The sequence below is a fragment of the Cyprinus carpio genome, chromosome B22 (genome assembly GCF_018340385.1).
Source record: "Cyprinus carpio isolate SPL01 chromosome B22, ASM1834038v1, whole genome shotgun sequence".
Classification (NCBI taxonomy): domain Eukaryota; kingdom Metazoa; phylum Chordata; class Actinopteri; order Cypriniformes; family Cyprinidae; genus Cyprinus; species Cyprinus carpio.
The window spans coordinates 29,288,309-29,314,845 of NC_056618.1; the positions used below are offsets into that span (position 1 = coordinate 29,288,309).

A 26,537-nucleotide genomic window follows, 5' to 3' on the forward strand; every position below is an offset into this window, starting at 1 on the left:
TTAGGAGGGTATGGAAAAGTCTTAACTTTTATAAAGAATATCTCTTTGGATTTTAGTATTTGCAACCTTACAGATCTTCTTTATGCAACAAGAGCTTATAACACTCCAAAGAGAAAGGAAAAATTGAAATCGCATATGACCTTTAAAAAAATGAAAATTCTGTCATCATTTTTTCACCTTTGTGTATGACTTACTTTCTTCCGTAAAAACACAAAAGGAGATGTTAAGGATAATGTTCATGCTGCACTGTTCCACACAATAAGAGTATATACAGTAGGAACAGACACTGTTAAGATTTAAAAGTGCAAAAAGCACCAACAAGAGAACATAGTTGTTATAACAGTATAAAAAGGGTTGCAATGAGTGTCTTTAAAGTGATTTTATTAAAAGCCTCTTTCAGGAAACACACAAAGCAACAAACACATTATGACATTTAAATGACCTGTACAATTAGGGTTCTCAAATCATGCACCCACTACATTACAATGTCATAGCATCAAGTTCATTATCATAATCAGCTTCATCAATGGCATTAACCTTACACATTACCAAATAAATGACTCCTATAAATCACACTTAGTTCTGTTTTTTGGGTTCTACATTCTTCCCAACTGAAAGTAGACTAATAAAAGTGAACAACAATGGCTATAAAATAAAGGCAACACGTTTCATTCATTTCTACGGCACGGTAAAATTAATAAATCATCTTGAAATGAACAAAAAACACATCAGACACTGAAATTTGAGGAAGTAACCTCCAGTATACCTTCATCCTTACCTTATAAACAATCTCTTGTTGTCTGTGCAGTGACGGTCCCTGGTGGCTACATCCTTTAAAATACAAGCCCTATTGCATGAAATGTAGGCCACATATTTTCATAGTGCTAAGCTACCTCTTTAGGAGAAACCATCTTGCATTGTTTCAAACCATAGTGACATCTATTTTTTCTAACATTAAGGACATAAAGGTAAACAAGGACTTGACTGTTTGTATGTGGAACAATTTGTACTGTAGGCAAAGGTAACAACAACATGGGATCCAACAGAGCAGCTAAAGGCAACACATGTTTCAGTATTAGTTACTGTACAGATGTACCACACGTGGCGCCCTACGTGGGGCAGCACCAGGGATATGTTCAGAAAATGAATTATTTCAGACCTGGGATAAACGTGACTATGATAGACAAAAAAGCTTTTAAAGAACTTTTCAAAAAGAAAATAAGCGTTAGAGTAGATAGGTTCACATTAATGTTTGAAAGTCTGTACACTAAAAAGTTATTAAAAGAAAAAGTTATAATATACACACATACACATGCTAAAAATATGAAAATATTTGAAAATTGTTAAATTGTTAATATTTGTAAATAATTTGGGGAAAAGTTAAAAAAAAAAATCATAAAAAATGTTGTAAGGTTTTAATTTCTCCCTAAAGGCACAGTGATAGAGTAATAATGCTCCATTAGAGGACAACTGTATGACTACAAGTGGAACTTAATTGCGTTCTATAATTAAATCTTATAATGAGGTTTGTCCTCCGGTGGAGTCTGACATTTTATCATCCTTCAGTACAACCAGGTTAGCTGCCATAAACTGTGTGTTAGCCTGTTTCTTCAGGCCTGATGTGGCAGGTTATAATATTGCTTGCTGGACTGCCCAAAAAAGCCTAAGCGGAAAGCGTCCCACAACTTCTTTTTAATAAATTCTAAAATAATAAAATTACACCATGCAGCAACTAAAACATTTAGCTTTCAGTAAAATGTTAAATATTAAATGGTGTTCATGGAAAACTGTCGTCATGTACCCACCTTCATGCATTCTGAATCATTTCTTCAGTAAAACATAAAAGGAGTTATTTGTCAGAATGTCCAAGCTGTTCTTTTTCCCTACAATGAAAGTGAATGGTGGCCAAGGCTTTCAAGCCAACTTTTTTCAGCCCATTCCTCACAGGAAGCAATAGAATGGCTTTATACCTCTTGGAATACAGTGCACAAGTCATTTTTCTTTTTTAGAGATTTACAGCCTCCAGTCCCCATCCACATTCATAGTATGGAACATTCTGGCAAACATACCACAAATCGTACAGGTTTGGAACAACATGATGGTGAGTAAATGAATGAAAATTCTAAAACAGAATGTACATTTTTGGATGAACTATTCTTTTAATGTTTAACTACAACTGACAGCAAGTGGTGTATCTACTAGGGATGCAAAGAAACCACTTTTGTTTAAATAATGTGAATACCAATATCTCCTGATAGATAGATAGATAGATAGATATAGATAGATAGATAGATAGATAGATAGATAGATAGATAGATAGATAGATAGATAGATAGATAGATAGATAGATAGATAGATAGATAGATAGATAGGAGCACTTTTATGAGTACCCAGTATTGGACCAATTCCAAAATATAAGTACTGCCACATCCCTAGCATCTACTAACTAAACAAGCTAACTTTATCCCAGGTCTATATTGTCAATGCTAGCGCCCAGTTGGACCTGCAGACAACACAGGATGAGCTCAAGGGCCAAAAACATGCAGTCACCAACATAACACACGTGGTCCCGGACTGTGTCATTAGAGAGTGCGAAAGAGGGTTTCATCAACCAAGGCAATGTGTTATATTTGGTATTTTTGATACCCACTTAGTGTGAAAGTCTCTAAATGGTATTTGAACTCCTCCAATCAAGTTCTGAGAGAAACTACCTCTGGTAATCAGCCCCAAAAATACAGTAACTATAACATGAAACACAAACTATTGTAGTCAGAAGGCAAGTATAAGAAGGTACTTCTCCAAGTGGGCAGTTGAGTATGTGGAAGGTTTAATGTACAGTACCATACTACAGATGCAGTCCTCAGCATTCACACTTGAGTCGGTTTAGAGTCTCAGCAGACAACTGGATCGGAGCGGAGTTCAAGCAGAAGGAAATAACTTAACTGTCCTCAGGATTTTGCAGCTTGGTGCATATAAATAGAGTCACGTCTATGCCTGTGTGATACAGCGAGCTTCACAATGACTTGGGTTCTTCGTTAGCACGGGAGAAGGTTGGTGAGATCAATGCATGGGTTGGATGCCTAAATGGGCATATTGCCACATCAAGTGTTATCTATCAAGTGCGTGTGCGGATCTTCACCCACACTGGCTGAACTTCCAAAGCATCATGTGTTCAGTATCCCAATGAAAATCAGAGATTTTCAGGACATCAAAAGATTAAAAATGTCTTGGTGGAACATCTCGAGTCCAAGAAAGCTGTTGAGAACAACATTTCTTGGGTAGATTCTGAGCTTTAGGTCTGGAGATATGGGAATGGCGGTCTCTACAGGACTGGAGGTGACAAGACAAGGTGCAATTACTTGGGGGGGGGAGGCTGTGGAAAGACAGGATCACTGGGGAAAAAAGAGGGGGGGGAAAGCATGAAGTACTTCAAAACCATCATAACATGTTGTTTAAAAAAAGTACAAGTCAAGGAAAGCATCTCTGCCTTTAAAAAATATTTCAAAATATCTTATTTTCACCCAAAAAATACATTTTAATTTCATTAACGGCAACTATTTTAGGGTGTGTGAATATAATTATGCCAAGTTTTCTTGGGGTTTAGTGGGCAGATATTTTTATTGGAGACATTTAGGCGGATCTTTCAAGAGGCAGCTGTGGTGGGACAGGGTGGGTTGTCAGCTTGGCAGGGGGAGGAGGGTTCAGAACCAGCTCCCGAATGGCAGAATTCCTTGATGGTGACTGTGAGTAGGTTTGTAGTGACGTCAGTCACAACTACATTGGTACAGCTGGGTGCCATTTCAGGGTGCCAATCGGGATCCCCCTCTTTTGGCACCCTGTTTTCCTCAGGAAGTGGGGCAGTAGTGCGGTCACTAACCTGACAGACCGAAGCTCGACCCACCTGGGTTCGATGTCGGAGTTTCCGTTTTCCGCCCCGAGAAGTGGTGAGATTCGGAGAGCCCTGGTCTTCGTCTTCAAGAGAGGATGACGGGGAGGACGAATAGGAGGGGGAGGAAGGGAGGAATGGAGCAGAGCTGGACTTTGGGTGAGGTTGGGAGGCATCTCGGGAACGTGATGAGGCTGCAGAGTCCAATTTAGTTGGAGCTTCAGGTTGAGTCGCTTGTTTCTGAAGTGAAGGGGTGATGTTGATAGACCCACTGGAGCTGGTTGGAGAAGGTGGAGGCTGATATTGAAACTTCTGCGCATTTGCAGAGGAATGGCTATCACAGCAACCTCCACCTCTCTGATTGACTACGGTGTTGGATCCGTCATTGGCCATGGAGGACATTGACCCACAGGGGTTAAGCCCAAATGGTTGGCCATACATCGGGAAGCCTAACATCTTCATAGGATGCTGGAAAGGCCTGTAAGGCATGTCCCCATGCTTTTTCCCAATGATGCGATTCCGGGATGGGATTTTCGCCCGCCCCATGAACGACTGCGGTGTCTTTCTACTTGCTACTCCACTGTTTTCAGATTTGTCAATGACCTTCAGATTCACGATTATGCGTCCTCGCTTAACCTCCCGTGGTTTGACCCTGCGGTTGAGAATGCGGACAGTTTCAGAGAACGGAGAGATGGGAGGACGGGATGACGATGTTGATCCTGTGGGGTCGCCTAGGGGGTCGGGTCGTGGCAAAGGTCGCCGAGACATCCTATGACAACGATGGATGTCTTTCTTCAGTTTATGAGCAGCGGCGAGAGAGTGCACTCTGGGGGTTGGAGCAGTGTTGTAGGAAGAGGATGATGAAGGCTGAGGAGGAGCTGCACTTGCAGCAGAGGAAGAGGCAGGAGGCTTCGCAGTGGTGCGAGGTGGAGTGCGTTGGGTATTTGAGCTCCGAGGTCTATCACCCGCCTGTGCCCGTGCCTAGATAGGTGGAGAGCAAATATGACTGGGAGGTACTAAAACACCAGACTAAAAGTTTATTTATATGATCTGAAATGGATATGATGGATAAGATTCATTTTAAAGAATGTTTTAAGAAACTTCCAACCTTTAGTACAAAGTTTTTTGGTTTAGGTCCACGTTTCTTTGGGCCGTAAAGTTCCTGCTCCCGCTCCCTATGAATTGTAGGACAGCACCATTTAAGCCAAGGAAAATATGACATCACTTCAGCGTCAAGCCCAAACCAAAACAATCAAAATGGAAGGCTTTGAAGCATAATGCATGTCATCTTTGTTTAAAAATCCACCAGAGAGACTAGTTTCCAGTCAAACTGGCAGCATAAAGCTGCAAAAATAAATCAAGCGAGAAAAAAAGGAATCAACGTAAACAATCTTTTCCTGGCTCTTACATTGAAAACATGAACCGTTGGCCATCTATATACATACTTTATGAAGAATAAATATTTGTGTTCTCGACATTTTTCAAAATTTATATAGAAATAAAGTTTTAAGAGTTAAGTCTTTAAGTGGAACTTACTTTTGCTCAAAGGCCGTGATGAGTCGATCATCCAAGATGTTCTCCTCTGGTTCCCATGTGCTGTGTCTACATTTCAAAACATTTGAAATCTTTTAAATGGTAACAGGTATTTAAGAAATATCAAGTTTTTTACTTCCCACATCAAGATTTTTGTACAATCAGTTTAAAAAGTGATATAATTATATATGCTGTATTTTTACAGTACTGCATTTTTGCAGTTCTTTTAATTAGTCCAACGATGTGACAAATACAAATAAAAGCGGCATTTTTTTTAAAGTTGTCCATAGAGTCAAATCAGTTAATCAAAACTGCATGCATAATAATAACAACAAGTCAAAAATGTAATTGAAAATAGTTTTAGAAATGCAGTTAGAAGTATGTCAAGTCAGAACACTGCTTGACCTTTCAGCTACCCACAATGCACTTCTGCAATGATAAGGCCCGTTTCACAATGCACGCTAAAGTGACACACAGGAATCAGCACACAGACACTTTCCATTCAGTAAATCAGAATTAATTCACATAATGTTATTAGTTTATACCTCTGGAATTTGAGTCCACTTGTTATTTACTCACCATTTGGGTGGAAACGTGATCCTTATGTAAATTAGATTTGACAATCAAGTTTAAAATTAATTTTATAACCATTTTAGAATTCATGGCAGTTTTTAAAGTAATCATCCAAAGCAGTAACACACAAATCACTTTATTTTAGAGTTGATGGAGGTGCAGCTGCGTTACGCTTTGCTTACACACTATTCGTGCACAAACTGTGAAACAGACGTAAGTGAAACCAAAGAAAGTCCCTTTCCACTCAAACAACAGAAAAAGTAAGAAAACAGCATTCGACACTGAAACAAACAACACATTATACAAAATACACCCATTGCGATATTTATATTTTACACACTTACTTTAGTGCCCAACCTTTCCATTTAACCAGGTACTCGATTCGCCCCTGCAAAGAGAAAAACAGTATAAAATGTTCATTATTTAACACTAACAAAACAATGCATTAGCAACATGTGCTCGACTTCAAACCTCATGCCCATTTATTTTATGTTTGGGGCTCAGTAAAGTGTGTCTACCCAAATATACACTAATACAGCACATCTTAAACCATGTGGCAGGACACCGTGCAGTACTGGAACTACTCGACCCTCGTGCATTGTTGAAATCTTTCGATCTTGGGTCGGCCAGCATGCATTGATTTTGCTATGGACCCAATCCAGACACTTTGTCCCTTTTCAGCCTCCTCCTGCTGCTCTTCTAGCGGGCTGCTGTCAGTTCCCAGCACAGCACAACCCAATTTTACAACATAAATCTCAAATTGCATATCCAAATGTCCCACATTCGACTTGTTATTTCCAGTCTGACAATGCAAGTAAATGTATCGGGTCGCTAAATCGGGAAACATCTGCACGTAGGCCTCCCCCTCTTGTCATTGCAGGCGCCTTGAAGCTCCGCATCGCCAGACAAACGAAAGACGACCCTCTCGCTGTACCTCACATCGAGAAAAACACCCCCAACCCCGCTAAACCCCGTTCTTTCGTACTCACTTTCCTAACGCGACTCTTCAGGATGGCCTCCGCGGCGAAAACCCGCTCTCCTTCCGCCGACAGCTCCATCTTTTCGGTGTGTGCGCTCCAGACGGCTCTGTCTCGCGGCGCTACACTTTACAAATCTGTGACAGCAACAAACCCCGCGCTGTCACGTGCTTCGGGTCAACTTGCCCCGATGGTCCTGTGAACGCGCCGTTCGGAGGGTTATGAATATTACAGCATGTCCCCATATGGTCTTTATACATAAGACAAATTATAAAAATGATTAAATTCTTACTTTTTACTTTTTAAAGAGAAAAATCGTTTTCGTTATTCTATACTGTATCTCAGTAAGAGAGTGGTGACTTTTTTATAATTATTTTAATCAAATATAAATTGAATTTTTTTAATTAAGTAAATTATTCAATAATAATTTTGATTTCGTACATAAAAACGTATAATCTATTAGGATATATATATATATATATTTTATATATATATATATATATATATATATATATATACTGAGATATACATACATATACTTTCATATATTATTGTTAATTTATTATGTTAGTTGCACAGATGTTCTGGTTGCAACGCCTCGGAAACGTTTCTGTTTTAATAAATGAATATTTCCCAGTCAAAACGAAATGAGAACAATAGCAACAGAAACGTTCAAAATGACGAACTTTTTCTTGTCTGTTGGTTTGCTGACTAATTTATCATTAACGAACTTATAATCATTTGTAAACAAGTTCATGCATCTTAGATCTCTGATTAGCTAGAAGAAGAAAAAACGAAAAAAAAAAAAAAAAATAGGTTACTCCAGGTCAGGCGTTCTCATACGTTCTGCTAAGGTTACAATGCAGCGTTTGGTTATTTTGTAACCAAGAACGTTATTACATATTCTTACCCAGAATTTTTTTTTGTGACAACACAAATATATACAGAACGTTCCTTAATATTTATTTTAGGTTTTTGGATTTATTTATTTTTTTAAATCGTATAAAAAAGGACGCCCTCTGTCGACGTAAAACGCCTCCTTAGTCTCATTGGCTGGAATCGCGGTTGCGCACTGAAGACTCGGTTGATGATTGGCTTCTTACGTCTGTCAATCAAGCTTACACAAGGTTGGTTGTGATGCAGTGAACTTTGATGTGTCCAGTCAAAAGTCAGCGATCAGCTGAGTCTGTATATCCGTAACCGTTCGGGACAATGAAATAGCGACCAGGTAAGGTGTTTAGCGAAGGATAAAATTTAATATACAATTAAGAGGATTGATATTTCGGGGAGAATTAAGAATTAATTGTGTTATTGGATTTAAAACGAGTGCTGACTGATGACTTATAAAGTTCTCGTGCACGGATGACTGACTGTTCAACTGGTTTGTGGCTGGCAGAGTTTTGTTTTTTGTCAGTTTTATAATGATAATGAAAAGCCAGCGAATAAACGGCGAGCGGTAAAATGCTAACAGCTTAGGTGACGATTTCGGTTGCGATATGAATGTGCACGCGTCTAAAAACATAACTCGTTATCAAGACAGTCAAATATTGAACGCTTACAGTCAAAGAAAACGTTCCCGCGGATGCCTTTGGTTGCAGTTTTGGTCAGCACTAATTTTGCCTCAGCTCCTTCCTGCTTACTTTAATCCCAGATCTGTTGATGAATAGCAGGAGTGTCCAGACTTGATCCTGGAGGTTCAGCTGTCCTGCAGAGTTTAGCTCCATCCACACCTGAACCAGCCAATCAGGGTTGCCTAAACTCTGCAGGACATTGACATACAGTGTATTAGTACATCACTTCATGCATCTTAAAGGGTTAGTTCACCCAATTAAAATATTGTCATTAAGTACTCACCCTTATGTCATTCCAAACCCGTTAAGATCAGAATCAGAACACAAATTAAGATATCCTTGATGAAATGCGAGAGCTTTCTGAGCATGCATAGACAGTAATGCAACTGACACATTCAAAGCCCAGAAAGGTAGTAAGGACATTATTAAAATAGTCCATGTGACATCAGTGGTTCAACTGTAATGTTATAAAGCTATGAGAATACTTCTGGTGCACAAAGAAAACTCGTGAACGCACATCAGAGAGAAGAAGAGACGACTGTTAAATAAAGTCATTATTTTTACTACATTTCTGGGCCTTAAATGTGTCGGTTGCTTTGCTGTCTATGGAGGGTCAGAAAGCTCTTGGATTTCATCAGAAATATCTTAATTTGTGTTCTGAAGATGAACGAAGGTCTTACAGGTTTAGAACGACATGAGGATTGAGTAATTAAAGGGGTCGTATGATGCTATTTTGAGGATCATTATTTTGTGTATTTGGTGTAACAGAATATGTTGACATGTTTTAATGTTCAAAACACATTATTTTTCAAATACTGTACATTATTGTAGGTCCTCTATGCCCTGCCTCTCTCAAACGAGTCGTTTTCAGCAAAGCCCCTCCTTCTGACAAGCGCAGTCTTCTCTGACTGGCCAACTGACCCAGTGCATTGTGATTGGCCGAACACCACAAGCACGTGTCGGAAATGTAACGCCCCTTTCTATAATGGCAAGCTTTATCTTTAAAAATAAATTTAAGTTAATAATGTCTTTAGTTTTACCATCAGTTCAAGGCCGAAAGGGGAACAGAGTTGCGTGACAGACACAGTGATGAAGCTCATATGTGTTTGCAGTACACAACCCACGGACGGTTAAGACAGCTGACTCCACTGTGTGACCCTGTCTCTCTCTCTCTCTCTCTAATAGGGCTGCAACTAACGATTATTTTGCTAATCGATTAATCGGTCGATTCTTTTTACGATTAATCGATGAATCGGTTTATGTACTTATATTTTAGTTTTGCCCATTTTTTCCCCAAGTAAATTATTAACAAAGGGTCTTTATCATTCAACATAGACTTTTTTAGAGATTTTAACCATTTTGCATTGTCATATCCTCATCAAAAACATACCTGGAGTTGTGTTTTATTATGTGTTGGTTATCCTTTGTCAAACTCTTCTGCAATCAAAACACTGACCCATACATACTCTAGCAAATTTCACAAGGAGGTTTCAAGTAATGTTTTCACCATGGCAGTCCTTAGGGCTCCTAAAGTAGTTTAACATCCCGAACAAAGCTTATTAAGGAATCTTTCAGAACATATTATCACGAAGAATAAGATGAGTAAATTGCATTTTATTATTTTTTTTTCCTGTAAACACACAGCTTATACCTGGGAAACAGCTTTATAGCTTATGCTGTGAAATTGTAAACAATCCTTCGAACAAAGTGCCAGTGGCATGAAACCTGAATGGAACTCACATTTTAAAGTAAAATTTAAAGTAAAAACCATCAGAAGGTTGTCCAGAAAAAAAATTGGACACACAAAAAACCTGCTGTGTGAAAAAGAGCAGTGGATACTTAGAAAAAAGTGCATTTCAAATACATTTAAACATTAACCTCTCTCAGTCAGTCATAATTAGGCTGCAAGACTGAATTATGAACTGGTAAACGACAAAGCTTTAAATGTTAATTGTTAAAAAGCAATGTTATCAGCTTTTACGACTAAACATTTGCAAACAACATTGTACTGCAGAATCTACACAAATAAAAGTCTTTGCACACTGTGATTTTCATCGGTTTTAAATATGTAGTGGTCCTTATAACAGTGCAAAATTCAAAAATGTAATAAAGCGATAAAATGTTAACAAAACAGCTTATGCCTGAACTGACAGGAATTTGACTACCTGTGGGAAAATGAGGCAGAACACTATTCACTCATTATTTGAGGAAAAACTTTGCATTGCAGTGCAAAAAGGTCAACATCATGTCCAAATGTTCAGGGGTTTAACAGTAGGCTTGCTCTCTTTTTAGAGGATATGTTTCCTGCCGCAGAAATCAGCCGCGGTTTACAGGTTACTCCTCTTTTTTGAAGGCTCAAAGTAAAGTGCTCCTGCTCTCTTTTTAGAGGATATGTTTCCTGCCGCAGAAATCCGTTTTTTTCTTTTTCTTTCTCGAGCTTACTCCACTGCCGCCTGCCTCACCCATCACGCTGAATGCTGCAGAGACGCTGTGCGTGAAGCACGTGACATAAAACGAGGCCAGCTATTGGCTATTCGCTGCTTCTCCTGCTGTACTGGCTGAGTAAAACCTCCGGTGGCTCATTACTGCCACACTTTGGTCACCGTAGATTTAAAATATGCACGAAATGAGCCGCTTACGGCAAATAAAAAATTATTTAGCAACGAATCGATTACTAAATTAGTTGACAACTATTTTAATAATCGATTTTAATCGATTAAATCGATTAGTTGTTTCAGCTCTACTCTCTAATGCACACACACACACACACAACACAACAATCTACATGGTGCAAAACTCTGCATTTAAACAGTCAATAACAAATACCTAAACTATTAAGAAAACATACTTACAGTCACTGATTCAGAATAAGCGCCAGATTGTCGTAGCAAAGTCGGAATTGACCCATTTTTAATTTTTTTTTTTTTAGAAATAGCCTTTGCACAGCCAGCCTTGTAGGCTACTCTCCTAGGTTCATAAAACTGTCGTCCATAAAATGCGTTGCACAAATTCGGACATCTGGGTTGTTCTGTTGTAAATAAATCTTAACCAATGATTCCTCATTGCATCTACTTTCAGAAGGCCAAATAAAGTGCTTTTGCTTTCGCACAGAAACACACAGCATCTCCCTGACATGACTGCTTCAACACTAACTTCGGTTACTGAAACCACGCCTTCTTTGCGTGAACATTTGGGCGGCATTATGCAAATATTTCCACATCGTGACATAGACGTGGGGGCGTGTTTGAACGAGGCGTTTGAGCCTGGTCTGGATTAGCTTTCTCTTTTAGATAGAATAAATCATTTTGCTGGAGACTTTGAGCTTTTAACTCTGCAGATCTTAAACATGCACAAATAGCTACATAACACACTGAAGAAAAGGAACAATAGAAATCGCATCATATGACCATGTATGAGGCCCATAAAATTTAAAAGTTAAAAAAAGTTTAAAAAAAAATCAGGAGATATATATTAATATGGAAGAGGGAAGGTACAATTAATTGTTATTATTTTGTATTATTATTATTATTATTATTATTATTTTAAGATACTTAACCAAAAATCTCAAAATTAGCCTATGTGATTTGTCAAATGAGATGAGAACCCTCCACTTCCCTCTCTTACTCCAGGTAACCATGCAGTTCCTGGGCCGTATCCTGAACACGGTGAGCTCCGTGTCGACTCTGTTCTCCAACCCGTACCGTGTGAGGGATGTGCAGCTGTCCGATTATAATGGCAAAGTGCTACTGAAACAGGAGGGCAGGCTGGTCCTGTACGAGAACCAACAGAGCCATTCATGGGACTGCCTGCTTCTCTGCCCCGAGTCTCCATCTGTAGCTCTGAGGTGAGACCCTTAAGTTAAGCTTTATAATACAGCGTGACCATCCTGTAAAAAGTCTCTAGGGTCCTGTGATTTCATCATAATCTTGCAAAAACTCCCATATTGCTTCACAATATGTCGAACAGATTTACTTACCCATCAGCCACCGCCCTGAAAATGGCTTTTCATTTTCATCCACTTCATTTTCTCATCATTTGTGGGTTTCCAGAATGACTGGAACTGTGATTTTGATATCTTTGTGCTCAGGATGTTCCAGGTAGCTTCAGAGGAAGATGCCATGAATTGGTTTCCTCAGTACGCCCTCAAACTCCGCCCATTTTATGAGATGCTCCGCCCACCACTGAAACCTGAAATATTCCAGCCAATTGTGGACTGCATGCAGAATCATCCCGACTGGAGCTCGGCTCACATCGCCGTGGATACTGGACTGAGAGACTGTCTCAAACACAATTACGTTTTGAGGTGAGACATCAAAGGACAAAGTTCAAAGATCACATACACTGTAACTGAGAAGTTTTCACATTCAATTTTTAATTATATTAAATGTACTGTTCAAAAGTTTGGGATCAGTACGACTTGTAAAAAAAAAGGTCCTCCCCAAACTTCCCGCTGCCCTGTATCTTGCTCTCTCATTGGCTGTAGGTCATCTGCGATGTATGTTTCAGTCAGAACTCATTTCACACAGCAGGATTTTGAATCGCAGACAGGTCCAGATATTTAGCATGCCAAATATATCACGGGCGTCAGCGGTTTCTCTCAGATCACGTATATTTGATAATTCACACTGCATGATTGTCACTCTCGTGAACGAGCACCGATTTGCCCCTGAATTCGTACATTTGTCAGCGATTTCGCAAAACCTGTCTGCGAGTGAAAAACAGGGCTAAAATCGTGCAGTGTGAACTTGGCATATAAGTCTGTGAAATATAATGTTCTCAGTGCCACTGCGCTCAACAAGGCAGTCCAAACGACGTAACAGGCAGCGTGCTGTTTAGGGGACGCACTACGAAAGGCCCCGCAATAACCGGCCCTTGCTGGGTTGTGATGATCTTGTATCGGCGATAGCCAGAGATATTGTCAAGAACATCAATTATTGGCAATATTAAGAGGATTTAGCATTTTTAATTAATGAAATGTAGGCCTGCTACATTCTTAATTTTATTAGGCCTATTATTATTATTATTATTATTATTATTATTATTATTACATTGTTTTATTATTAATTTTTATTAGCCTATTAAATTATAATTACAATTAATTTGCCCCGCAATATTACCGCATAACTGACGCGCCGTGAGGATAACAAAAGATAAGGCTATTTACTCCTCAATTAAAATGTTTTAAGAAAGGTCTTTTAAAGCAGGTCTATTATACAATTAATTATAGACCTATAATTAAAATATTAACTCTGCAGTCATCAATAAAAATCAATAAAATAAAAAGCTTTATTTTGTTTATTTTATTTAAAAGACTTTCAAAAACAACTAGTTTGTTTAAAAATAAGTTTGTTTTCTTTTTCATTATTGTTTTTTTTTTTTTTTTTTTTTTGTTTGTACGGAAGAGAAATATTAAGGGAATAAATTTAAACAGTTAGCTATAAACCGTTATCAGCACTTAAGCCATGGTCTGTCTGAATACTTGATTCTGATTGGCTGGCAGGTGTTGATTAAATTCATTTAACTGCACAGTTAGTTCCAGGTCAGTTTAATCACGTTCTATATTAATGTGCTTCCTATAAACATTGGTAACCATAATGACATCTAACAAGTTGTAACTGATGAAAAGAACCGTCATTTTTATCGTTTACCTCAGCTGCGCGTCGGGTGGTTCTTCGCCTCCACGTCGTGCATTCAAATCGTTTAATGCACAGCTAGCCGTTGATTTTCCCTTACATGTTGAAGTAAATTCATCTCGTCATAAAGTTAAATTAAAAATATAGAAATAATCAACAGAATACAACTTTACAATGGTTTTCCACAGAGTTTAAAGGTGCTGTTTGTAGGATTGACACCAAGTGGTTGAACTAGGTATTGCAGTCTAAATTCAAAATATTGGAAAAGTGTTTTCCGCCAACTGGCAACCCGGGGTGCTGAAATACAGTTGGGTAAACTGGCAGTGGGCGGGTTTCACAAACCAAAACAAAGATCGACATTCCAGCCCAGAACACACATTTTCAAAGGAGAAGAAGTGACTGTAGCATTGTTTTTCAGATAAACAAGTATGTTTATCTTTCTTAAATATCTGCAAACATATTATGGTATTTTTATGCTTTAGTTGAGTCAAAATCTTACATACAGCACCTTTAACATGTCACACAACAGGACGTCCATTTCTTATCTGCTGCCTATTTTGCACTCTTTTCTAAGAATAAAATCTTTATTATTTTGTGAATATTTTTCTGTTTTTTTTTGGAATATTGTGTTAAGATGATAGGCAGTGTGGAGCATTGTCAGAATACGCTGCACCTGGCGTGCGAGAGAGGAGATGTGGGCTGCGTGCGTGAGCTCCTGGAGGAGTGTCAGGCTCGCACGGACATCAAGGACAAGAACGGAGAGACGCCCATGCACTGCGCTGCTAAACAAGACTCCGCAGTTATAATAGAGGTGAGAGGTCAACTTAGGGCTTATATACAATCTGCTGAATGCCAAATTCGGGTGTCTGTGATTGTGTATTTTTGTTGCTCGTAGGTTTTGTGTGCACGGATGTGCGTGGGTGTGAACGAGTTGAACGCCGCCGGGGAAACACCAATGCACATTGCATGCCGTCTCGGGAGGGTCGAGGCGGTCAAGGGCCTGCTTGTGGGCGGAGCCTGCTGTGACATCATGGGAAGCAATGGCTATCCAATCCACACTGCCATGAAGTTTAGTGAGAAAAGGTGCGGAACAAGAATCGTCTCTTTACTTTTTAATTTTTTAATTCACATGTGGGCTTCTAACACAGTCTCTCTCCTTCAGTTGTGCTGAAGCAATTTTAAACACCAACCCAAATCAACTTCTGGCGGAGGATCCGATTTACGGTGGAACGCCTCTTCACTGGGCCAAGACTGCCGAGGTCAGGAATACTTCCTGTTTTTTTTTTTGTACCTGAGGAATTCTAAGTTAGTTAGTTATTTGACTGTCCTGTGTTTTCTCTCTCTAGATGAGCCGTGTGCTGCTGGACCGAGGTTGTAACGTCAACTACCTGAGTAAGACTGGAGAGAGTCCGTTACACATCCTGACCAAGAGGGGGCGCTTTGAGGCCGCAATGACACTGCTGACCCATGGAGCCGACCCCAACATTAAGGGTCAGGATGGAAACACAGCACTGCACCTCGCCATGAAGGTATAAGAGAGAATTTCCTAAAGCCTGTCAAGAACACTTCTGGCTCGTATTTCACCTCAATATATATGTATATTCTGTTTTGTCTTGTATGCTGTATCCTCTGGGCCCACAGTTGGACCGCATGGACCTGATCAAAGCTCTCATGGTGTTTGGAGCAGATGTCGAGGTTCATAATGATCTGGGAGAGACACCGGGACTCATCGCTGCTCGTACCAGCAAGGGTGAGAGAGAGAGAGAGAGAGATGTGAGATTAGACATCAGATTAAAGGCTAGCAGAACAGTCGCCAATGTATTCAAGCCCTTACAGTTTCAAGTTGCACAATGTCACAGAGTCCATTGTCTAAGTGTGCTGCATGACATCTTTTGAGGAGTTTGCATGCAAGCATTACATTATCCATAACCATAAACCATCATAAACTTTGTTGATATGCATATATACAATGCAAGTTTGTGTGCAGTTCATTTGTTGACTCACTAATGATTTGCTTTGGTTTTGCTTTAAAGGTGAGGTGTTTCATTTTTTAGCCATTCGTAGTATATTTCATGTTTTTAAAGACACCTGGGCCCGTATTCACAAAACGTTTTATCTTACCACTAAGAGTTCTCCTAAACAGCTATAAAAAATTTTTGCTAAGAGTTTTCTCTTAAAACCTATTCACAAAGCTGCTGAGACCAACTTTTAATATGGAATAGAGAGAATCTTAATCTAAGAGTAAGGGTGGGCTTGACCTCGTTGTTATGGATGATGTCCGCATACTTACTATGCACACAGTGATCGGCTGATAGTCTCTGTCAGAGATTTATTCATAGAAATATTGTAGAGCGTGATATTATGTTGCCGTATTTAAAAAAAGGGTTAAAAATAAAAATGTTAAATTGCCACATTTAGTTAAAGATTTTAAAATGCAGGCTAAGTGTCACTAATTAAACAATATAATATATAAGAATATGCTCAGCTAATTTTCAGCCTGTATGTTTCTCGTAAATATATTAATGAATATGCATATAAACTGCCTTTTAATAAACAGAGTAGAATAACCATGGGTGATAGTAAGACATGCAAACGTAAGATAAAACCAAACTGAACGCAAGAACTGCTGTTACTTCTTGCCCAACTGGTTAATGAAAACAAGCATATAATCAAAGGAAAATTTGGAGTTGGGATAACCGCCAAAACCAAAGGTGATACCTTTTTAAAAGCTCATTATCATCAAATGTTTCTAAAATGTTTACGTTCGGAGGCAGATTGCTGGCAACAGCCATTTTAGGGTAGTTTGTGGCTTGGTCTTAGTGACTAATGTTTCACAGATTTAGGAGCTAGTTTTAGAGCTAAAATGCTTTGTGAAATACTCCTAGAACAAAAATTTAGGAGTCTTGACACCCATTATTTGTAAAAATAAAAAATAAAAAAAATAATTACATTTAATAAAATAAAATTTATGAGCTACTTTTAGCCTTAAGATGTTTTGAGAAATAAATTATTTATTTATAACAATTTGTGTAAAAAAATTGTTTAAAATGCATTTAAAATAAAAAAATATGTATTTATTTAAAACATTAATTATTAATTATTATTAAATAATTGTTAAAAATATGTATTTCTTTAAAATTTATAATTTCGAATTTAATTATTTATTTGAAATGTATTTATTTATCAGTTTATTAAAACTTATTTATTTATTTAATTGCAAAAGGTTCCCCAAAAAAAATGTAATAGGAAAAAAAGGTGGGAAATGTCTTCAGCATCATAAAGAGCCTACAGTAGATATTCTCTGGAAAAAGCAGCAGAAGCTGTCTGCTAGGTCCTGATGTTTTGAGTGACTGTAGTAATCCTTGTGAGATCATTACCACAAACTATGTGACACTTGCGTGTCATGACGGTTTTTGCACATCTACTGTAGGTGTTTGACTACAAGAATGAAATGTCATGCTCTTTTGTTTTCATTCATGCATTCAGTCAGTGCATACTCTTTCTTTCTTCCGTGTACATGGTGTGGGTGTGGCGGCATGTGTGTGTCTTATCCTGCGCTTATGCTGAGGGCCCAACCGTAAGGTGCTCTTGAACATGCTGTGTAGTGTAGGGGCCGAGCGGTGCCACCCCCCCTCCCTCAACAGTCCTGTCCAGAGTGTCAACAAAGCTCCGCCACCTGGCATAGGTAAAGCCCCGCCCCCAAACGTTCAGCTTTCCTGCCAGTATCTTTCACCTCTGTCCTTCAGTCATATTCTGTACTTTATATGTCTTTATTTCAGTCTTTATTTCAGTAGCATACTAAATGAAATGCAACCTAATGAGTGGAACGTTCTATGTAGGAAACAACTCTTTGTTATACAAATGGGGTTCCTCACATGACTCGACTCACAAATTGATTTCAGCAATGTTTTGGCGTTAGCATGTTGCTAAGCTAACAACATTAAACTCTAATAAGTGTGTAAAACAAAAATATTCTGTAAAATAATCGTTAAATTAACGGAACAGTTCACTCAAAAAGGAAAATTACCTCATGATTTACTCACGGTAAAGCCATCCTAGGTGCATCCTAGGTGACTTTCTTCTTTTAGACGAATCCAGTCGGGAGCTATTCTACGTCTTCCGCTAGTCTCGCATGAACGACAGTTAGCAGAAGTGAGAGTTGACGGTTTATAAAGTTTTAAATAAGTATATTTTTCTTACAAAAATGCATTGATTTGCTTCAGAACGCCTTTATTAATCCCCCGGAGCTGTGTGGAGCACTTTTTTATGATGGATGGATGCATTTTTTTGGGATTCAAAATCTCGACCCCTATACGCTGCCATAATAATGCTCAGAAGAGCCAGAACATTTTTTTATATAAATATATAACTCTGATTGTATTCCTCTGCAAGAAGAAAGTCTTATACACCTAGGATGGCTTGAGGGTGAGTAAATCATGGGGTAGTTTTTATTTTTGGGTAAACTATCCCTGTAACTCAATTTTTGGCGCACAAGTAAATCGACATTTCTGTTGATTTTGACCGCCTTTTTTGGATGGATATTTTTGCTGAACTCAATGCAGAGCATTCTGGGAGTGCCTTCTCTGCTAATGTTCAAGGTACTTTATAAATATAAATATGCCGTCTGCTTTTTGGAGCTTAATGTACAAATTTAAACACTAATTATTACTATTTAAATATTAACTTCAATTTTTGTCATTTAAACATGAATTTTAAATAAGTGCTTACTGGCCACCAAAATTGTGTCCTCTCTTTTTTCTGCCCTCTTTTCCATCACTTCCTAAATTTTTAATTCATATTTTTTTTTTGTTTACATTTTATTTCTTAATTTCTGTGCTAATCGTATTTCAAAATCTATTTATTTTCTTTAAAGCTTCCTGTGGTCATAGAAGCCAGATTTGCATACCTAGATGCCCCATTTGACTAATCCAGATTTGTCAGCAGCAGTTGTCGTCTTGGAAAGGTCAACATTTTGGGTTGAACTCAAACAATCACTCTCCAACCTACTATAAATACACCGACATAAATCCCATGACAGTGCAGCCTCTGATGCAAACTGGCAAGACAAAAGAGGGTAGTGTTTCACAGTTAAGAGTGCTGACAAAGCATGGTGCTGGTTGCATCATCGCCTGCTTGTGTTTACGGGTGTTTATTGATCTTTCCAATTTGCGTATCACACGTCTTAATAACAGTGGTATCTATGTATTGCAAATCTATGATAGAATCAATTTGCCTCCAGTTTGGTTCACTGCTTTCATATCTTTCCCATAATTGGTCCACAGGGTTTGATGACATCTTGAATGTGGCAGTAGCTGTCACGGCCATGAGTCGTGGATTTGCAGAGGTTGATGGACTCAAGACAGGAAGCAAGAAGTAGGTTACATGCAGTCAACATGGTTAAAACAAGCCTACACAGAATTGATCACTGGCTCGCTTTTCTTTTCCTCAAATTGACAGATTGCTGTGTCTAGACGGTGGAGGAATAAAGGGACTGGTTCTGATCCAGATATTGATCACTTTGGAGAAGGAGGCAGGACGGCCCATCAGGGAACTCTTTGACTGGGTTTCTGGGACTAGCACTGGCGGCATACTGGCCCTAGCAATTGTACACGGTATTTGATATAGCATATAGTATTTAAGTACATTTATGACACCGTATTTATCAATCAGCATCCAGAACAGAATGACACTTGATAAAATATAAAATATGGTGACTGTGTGTACATGCATCAGTATAATTGTGTTCGTTGTGTACGTGAGCAGGTAAATCGATGGAGTATCTGCGCTGTCTGTACTTCAGGATGAAGGAACAGGTATTTAAAGGTTCTCGACCGTATGAGTCTGGGCCTCTGGAGGAATTTCTCAAGAATGAGTTCGGAGAAAATACCAAGATGACGGACGTCGCACACCCCAGGTATTTAAGGTTTGGGATTTTATGAAACCAAACAACACATCCCCAACCAGAACACCCTAGCAACCACTTATTATTTAGCAAATACCCACATCATCCTTTCAACTGCCTAGCAATGCCCTTCCAGTGACCAGAACACCCAAGCTATGCTCTAGCAACCACTCAGAGCACCATAACAACTGATTGGCCACCACCCAAAACACCAATGTTAGCACTCGGAACATCTTACAATGCCTTAGTAACCATCTGAAACACCCTAACAACTGTCTTGCCAATACGCAGAACTTCCTACCTAATCTCTTTTAAAGACCCACAACATCCTTTCAGTGACCAAGCAACATGCCATAAACCATCAGAACACCCAAGCAACGACCCAGCACCAAAGCATCTTTAGCCAGCTGGAAAAGCCTAGCTTTGAGTGCTTGGGAGTGCTTCCGCGGCACAGCGTTTTCAGTTGAGACGTTATGGTTGCTTTTTATATTTCTTAACAATATTGTGGTAGTCCAGAAATTCCATCTGGTAAAGACATGAATACTTGGAGACGAGCAATATTAATTTCCCCATTGGTGTTCATTCGTAGTAGAAGCAGAATGTGATGGTTGGTCAGTGTGGTATGTGCCCTGTCCCTCCTCCACTGTGATTGGTTTGCTGACTAAAAAGCAACACTGTGTTTACATGCATTCTTCAACTCTTGAGTACACAGCTCCCCGCATGAAATAAATGTTCAACACCTCATCATGTTCCTGGCATCTTAAAAAATACACAAAAAAAATCATTAGCCTTGGGAAAAACGCTTTAGTGGACACACAGCCTAACAGCTACTTACCAACTTCCCAAAACACATAGGCAACCACTCAGAACATTCTAGCAATGCCCTTACCAATGCCAGAAACACCCTAACAACTGCCTAGCAAACCAAAACTTCTAAGCTGTGCCCTTGCAAATGATCTGTTACAACCCAGCAATGCCCTACTGTAGCAACCACCCAGCACTCTTTAGAAATGTCTTAGGGATGACTCTGAACACACCACCAACTACACCAACGTAACATCACCCTGGTAAATAGAACCAGCCATTTCTTCAAATTTTGGTGTTTTTTATAAACGGGCCACCAAATTACAATGGTGGCCTCTGCCTGTCAACCTCCAGAACACCCTAACAATGCCCAAGCAGAAAACTAGAACTCCCTGTTAAACACTTATCAATGCTCTAGCAACCACCTAGAACAGTGGTTCTCAAACTGGGGTACGTGAGGTGACGGAGGGGGTACACAAACAAAATGCTGAGCTTTAACATTCCTTAAAGTAAAATTAAAACAGAGCATGTATTTGTGCGGTAAAAGGTGACATCAAATTACCTCATCTTTTGCGGTTAAAACTGACTGAACCACACAAGCAGTGTGTGTATTATAGGATGCCCGCTGCTGTTCATTGTATCTTCAAAGTAGATTTGTACCACTTATAACACGAAAAACAAATATTACAAATATTAATATAAACATACCCTGTGCGAGTTATTGTTTTTCATGTTTAAAATACGAGCAAGAATGCAATTTCCCCTGAATATTCAAACTATTGCAACTGTGACATTTATTTTATATAACAGTTCAACAAAAAAGGTAATGTTAAGTGAACATTTTATATTTTAAAAGTAGCCTACATTTTAAACACAATATTGTTAATTATTGTTTGTTATATTTTACAATCCACAAGATAGTAGGCTGTTCCATTTGTCATTTTAGCTTTCAGGTTAGTACCATTTGGAATGAAGCCAGTGAGTTTTGCACAAGCCAGCATCACACATATTCTTTAGAAAATGCATGTTTTTAATATAGCTTCTGTCTGTTTTTTTTAGATTAATGGTGACTAGCGTTCTTGCAGACAGACACCCTGGAGAACTGCATCTGTTCCGTAATTACGACCCACCAGCCCTGCAAAGAGATCCTCCGTACACATCTACAGCCACATTTCAACCCCTTACTGTGCCGCAGGGTAAATCTTTGTGTGCTTTCGTTCTTGGGATGTTGTTACGCTATTTATCTTTGTGCCGGTAAAAACACTCATAATCCTGATCTTTATGAGCATGTTGCCGTGCTCTGGGTTTCTTAGATATCTTCATTCTCAAATGATGCATAAAGCTTCATTGTCACTGTTGCAGGATGGGAGGACGAAGATCTTTTGTTAGTAGGGTATACTCAACCTCCCAGAAAGCGTAGGAAGGTGACGGATGAAGGTGTGTGTGTGACAGAGAAAGAGTGTGTGTGTGGAATGGAGGGGTCACAGTTTTGGTGTTTGGTGCGCAGTCAAACCTCACATTGGAACTAAGGGTCGTTAGTTTGTTTGTGGGAGGCTAATCATCTTGTGCACTCTAGGTTCTCTTTTGTGCTCTTGCTCAGTCACATTCTCTTTCTCTCAGAGCAATTAGTTTGGCGTGCTGCCCGCTCCAGTGGAGCTGCTCCTACGTACTTTCGGCCAATGGGCCGTTTTCTGGATGGAGGGCTGCTGGCCAATAACCCAACGCTAGATGCCATGACAGAAATACACCAGTACAACAAAGCCCTGAAGGCACAGGTATGATACATAAATTTGGTCATAAGAATTACGTGTTAAAGACTCACTTTTAGCTAGAAATGTAATTGAATACATCACGTTTCATTGTAATATCACCAATATTTCATACAATGGGTTTTAGTTAGTATAATTTAAAATTTTTTGCTGAGAAATCATACGTACATCCTAAAAAAATCCAGCTGATTACTCCAAATGGGTTTTGAAAATCAGATGTGACCCGAAGTATACTTTGGTATTTACTTAAGCAATGAATTTTGCCATCAGAAGAATATGTACCTATTCTGTAAAATTTACTGTAAAAAAAACTGGTTGCCAGAATTTTACCGTAAAAAATATGGTAGCAACATTATATGTTTTACGGTTTTAACTTACATTTACAGTTAAATACCGCAATTTCTTTAACTGATATAATGTTAATACAACCAGCCTGTTGAAGTACTGAAATCTGTTTTGTACCTTTGTAATACACTGATAACCACCAAATGCAGGTGGTGTTGAGAAAGTAACATGATGAACCAGAGCCCATCACAAGCAGCTTTTAAATACTAACATATTTAGTAGGTGCACAGTGTCATTCACACAAACACTAAACACCATCATGGTAACACACATGAAACTGAAATAATACAATAAACATTAATTTAATAACATTAGGGGTAACATACAACCCTAATGTACAAAACTAAGGAGAAACATAGTTATTTCAACAACAAAAAAAATCAAATGTAACACAGGGAATTCTGGGAATGTCAATTTACAGTTATTCACTGTAAATTATGTTCTTTTTCACTTGCAAAAACTGTATACTACCGTAAAATTACATGTAATGTCCAATACAGTTTTTCACCGTATATAGTAGAGGAATTTACCGTTAACCATTTAACAGGTTTGTACTGTAGCATTTTTTACAGTCTTTTACCGTAAAATGTACGGCCTTTTTTTTTTTTACAGTGGTTTGTGCAAAGTAGTTTTTTATTTTTAGTTTTTAAACCATACATACTCTGTTACTCTGTACAACCTCAAACCACTGGGGAAGCAAAAACAATAGACGGCCACGTTTGAGGGGCAAGACATACCCGCAACTCTAGTTTAAAATGTACAAACATTTTTATTGGTCATAACTTCTAAAGAGAAATAGTGCAGACATTGGACAAGGATGAAACTTTCTAGTGCGCATGTGTCAGTAGCCTGTGTTTGCGCACACTATCAACTGGAGCTGACTATTTCCATTTTTCCATCAGGGCTGGTGCTAGAGCCCAATTTTGAACCTGGATGCGTTTTTCCACTTTAAAAAAAATCCTGGGCCAGTGCCCAGATTCTGGTTCTGAACCAGCTTTTTTTTTTTTCATCATGTCAACTCAGCCGTGGTTGGCAGTAGAAACCAACGTTCTCATTCCACAAGAGATAACAAGTGATTCCAGTCACAGGTTGGTGACGGAGAAGCTTCAGCTCCCTGCCAGTGGAAAAACGAGCTGGTTCAGAACGAGTGCCACTCTTAGCCGAGCACCGGCTCCAGCACCAGCCCTAGTGGAAAAGCAGTAAAAGACTATTTGTTGAGTTTGGCTGCATGCATATGCTAAACATTCACATCAAAACTGATGTGTACTTTGGGATTTAAACAGAGGTGTCCAAACTTGTTCCTGAAAGGTCACTGTCCTGCAAAATTTAGCACCAACCCTAATTAAACACACCTGAACCAGCTAACCAGGTCTTCAAACTTACTAGAAACTTCCAGACAAGTTTATTTTAACTGGTTGAAGCTAAATTCTGCAGGACACTGGACGTCCAGGACCAGGATTGGTTGCATTAACACTACAGTCTATTAAACGGACTACTACTTTTCCGCTTCAAATGAAACACAATGTCAACCCTGAATAGAGTCCTCTGGACATTGTTGAAATGGTGGCCATCTTTTTCTCGCTCCATCAGGGCCGTGAATCAGAGGTGTGCAGGTTAGGTGTGGTCGTCTCATTGGGCACCGGTAAACCTCCTCAGGTGGCGGTGAACTCGGTTGACGTTTTCAGGCCTTCGAATCCACTGGAGCTGGCCAAGACCTTTGTTGGTGTCAGAGAACTGGGCAAGATGCTTGTGGACTGTGTGAGTTTACATATTTAAACTTCACAAAAACCTTCAGTCACTTGTTTAGAAGTAGCATTGCTTTAGGTCCAAGTTGTAGGCACTTTTTTGTGCTGGTTGGTTGTTGTGCTGGTGGTATTTTTCATTAGATGCGTTATTTTTGTTTTTTATGGCAGTGTACAGACTCGGATGGGTGTGCAGTGGACCGAGCACGAGCCTGGTGTGAGATGGCCGATATAAACTACCACAGGTCAGTCATGACCCTCATTCATAGCCTTATTTGAATGGTTATGTTACAGCTTATGAAAATCTCTGCAGTCTTTCTGCTCTGTGAGGTAATAATGCTATTCTGTCCCTTCTGTCTGTCCTTTCATTTTACTCTCTTCTTTTCTGTATTGTCATGTCCTATCATTTTGTTCCCTGTCATTTATACATATTCAATTTCATTTCTACTTTTTTATTCACTTTCATTCCCTCCACTTCCTTCCTTCCTTTTCACGTTTCATGTCAGGTTGAGTCCTCAGCTGTCTCAGGAGGTGATGCTGGATGAGGTCAGTGACGCCGTGTTAGTTGACATGCTGTGGGAGACTCAGATGTACCTGTACGAGCACAGAGATGTCATACAGACCCTCTCCCAGCAGCTGCTGCAGCTCTGACAACAGCTTCCAGACTGAAGCTGATCAACAGGGTTTGGATGCTTAAAATGCATAAATGATTTATCTAATACAAATAATGAATCTGTTTACATTGGTGTGTATGTGTGTGTGTGTTTGTGTGTGTGTGTGTGTATGTTGTTCTGACATGTTCGATTTATTTAAAGGCAGAATATTTATAAAAATATATATTTAATTATAACATGCTTTCCCCATATGTCATAAATACCAAACTGGACCAAGGTTAATGCAGTATAACAACATACATGAAGAATTCAGAGTGCTAAACTGCTCTGTTAACATGTTCTGTGTTTGACATATGCATTAAGGTGAACTAAAAAGGAAGCAATGTTTGTACTCATTATTTATCAATATATGCATTAATTTTGTTGCTTTTATCATGTGTGACATTTATAGAGAAACTGACACATTTCTTCTGGAATCTTCTTGTGAGAGTCATGGGTCAAAGTATAGCCACTGTGATTGAAAACTGAGTACTTCTTTGCGTTTACTATTTGTTATGCACTAATCTATACACTTGGAAATGATCTTCATAGCGTTCCTGTGTGATGTCTCTCGTGTGTTATTTGCCTTGTTTTTTTGCACAATCTGTCATATGTAACCTTGCATACTTGAACATTTTTAAGCTGCAACTGATAAATTCTCTGTCTGTGAAGTGTAGAAATGATGAACTAAGATCATTTATAATATACTGACGTATTTAACAACAAATATGCATCAAGAATAACTTGAAAACCTTTTGTATTTCTCATTAGCCTTGTTGTATTTTTGTTGGGTATATTGATTACAAATTTACAGTTCATTTTTCTACAAAAAAACAAAAACAAAACTTGGTGATAATTTATACTTAACACTGAAGATCTGTTGTTCAGAGACCAAAATAAGCATTGATTCACTTTATACGTATATAACCTGCTGCTGTTGCACTGATTTGAAACATTTACTTGAGTGATATTAACTTCAAATAAAAAGCACAATTGTTTATTCAAACTGGGATTAGGTCTGGTATTTTCTATATGTGAAATAAAATTGTACAAATTTCATGTTTAATTCAATGTTTTACAGTTTCTTTGTACTTAATTTGCAATTTCAGAGTGAGTGTTTATATATCTTTCTTTTTCAGTGTGTATATT

The 26,537-nt window shown here is 38.7% G+C and overlaps 2 protein-coding genes across 5 annotated transcripts; one reads left to right on the top strand and one right to left on the bottom strand.

The window, feature by feature from the left end:
• Positions 1–364: 364 nt before the first annotated feature.
• On the bottom strand, positions 365–8,660 carry cbx6a (chromobox homolog 6a). 3 transcript variants are annotated; one of them, XM_019083304.2, is made up of 7 exons: positions 8,529–8,657; positions 6,982–7,165; positions 6,337–6,380; positions 5,423–5,488; positions 4,995–5,061; positions 3,878–4,867; positions 365–3,392 (listed from the first exon to the last, which is right to left on the bottom strand). In XM_019083304.2, the coding sequence occupies exons 2-7, from the start codon at positions 7,048–7,050 to the stop codon at positions 3,390–3,392; spliced, it is 1,239 nt and encodes a 412-aa protein (XP_018938849.1). In that variant the 5' UTR covers positions 7,051–7,165; positions 8,529–8,657; the 3' UTR covers positions 365–3,389. The 3 variants fall into 3 exon arrangements, with proteins under 3 accessions (XP_018938849.1, XP_018938850.1, XP_018938848.1); XM_019083305.2 differs by having other exon boundaries at positions 3,902–4,867; positions 8,529–8,655; XM_019083303.2 differs by lacking the exon at positions 365–3,392 and having other exon boundaries at positions 3,416–4,867; positions 8,529–8,660.
• Positions 8,063–26,454, top strand: LOC109063141 (85/88 kDa calcium-independent phospholipase A2-like). 2 transcript variants are annotated; one of them, XM_042749138.1, is made up of 17 exons: positions 8,063–8,197; positions 12,170–12,384; positions 12,628–12,843; positions 14,819–14,984; positions 15,069–15,256; positions 15,336–15,432; positions 15,520–15,702; positions 15,815–15,923; positions 17,742–17,858; positions 19,456–19,545; positions 19,621–19,785; positions 19,937–20,087; positions 21,939–22,075; positions 22,500–22,654; positions 24,584–24,751; positions 24,907–24,980; positions 25,242–26,454. In XM_042749138.1, exons 2-17 carry the CDS (start codon positions 12,176–12,178, stop codon positions 25,384–25,386), a joined length of 2,370 nt encoding a protein of 789 aa, XP_042605072.1. In that variant the 5' UTR covers positions 8,063–8,197; positions 12,170–12,175; the 3' UTR covers positions 25,387–26,454. The 2 variants fall into 2 exon arrangements, with proteins under 2 accessions (XP_042605072.1, XP_042605071.1); XM_042749137.1 differs by lacking the exons at positions 8,063–8,197; positions 12,170–12,384; positions 12,628–12,843; positions 17,742–17,858 and adding an exon at positions 22,242–22,316 and having other exon boundaries at positions 14,836–14,984.
• Positions 26,455–26,537: the final 83 nt, after the last annotated feature.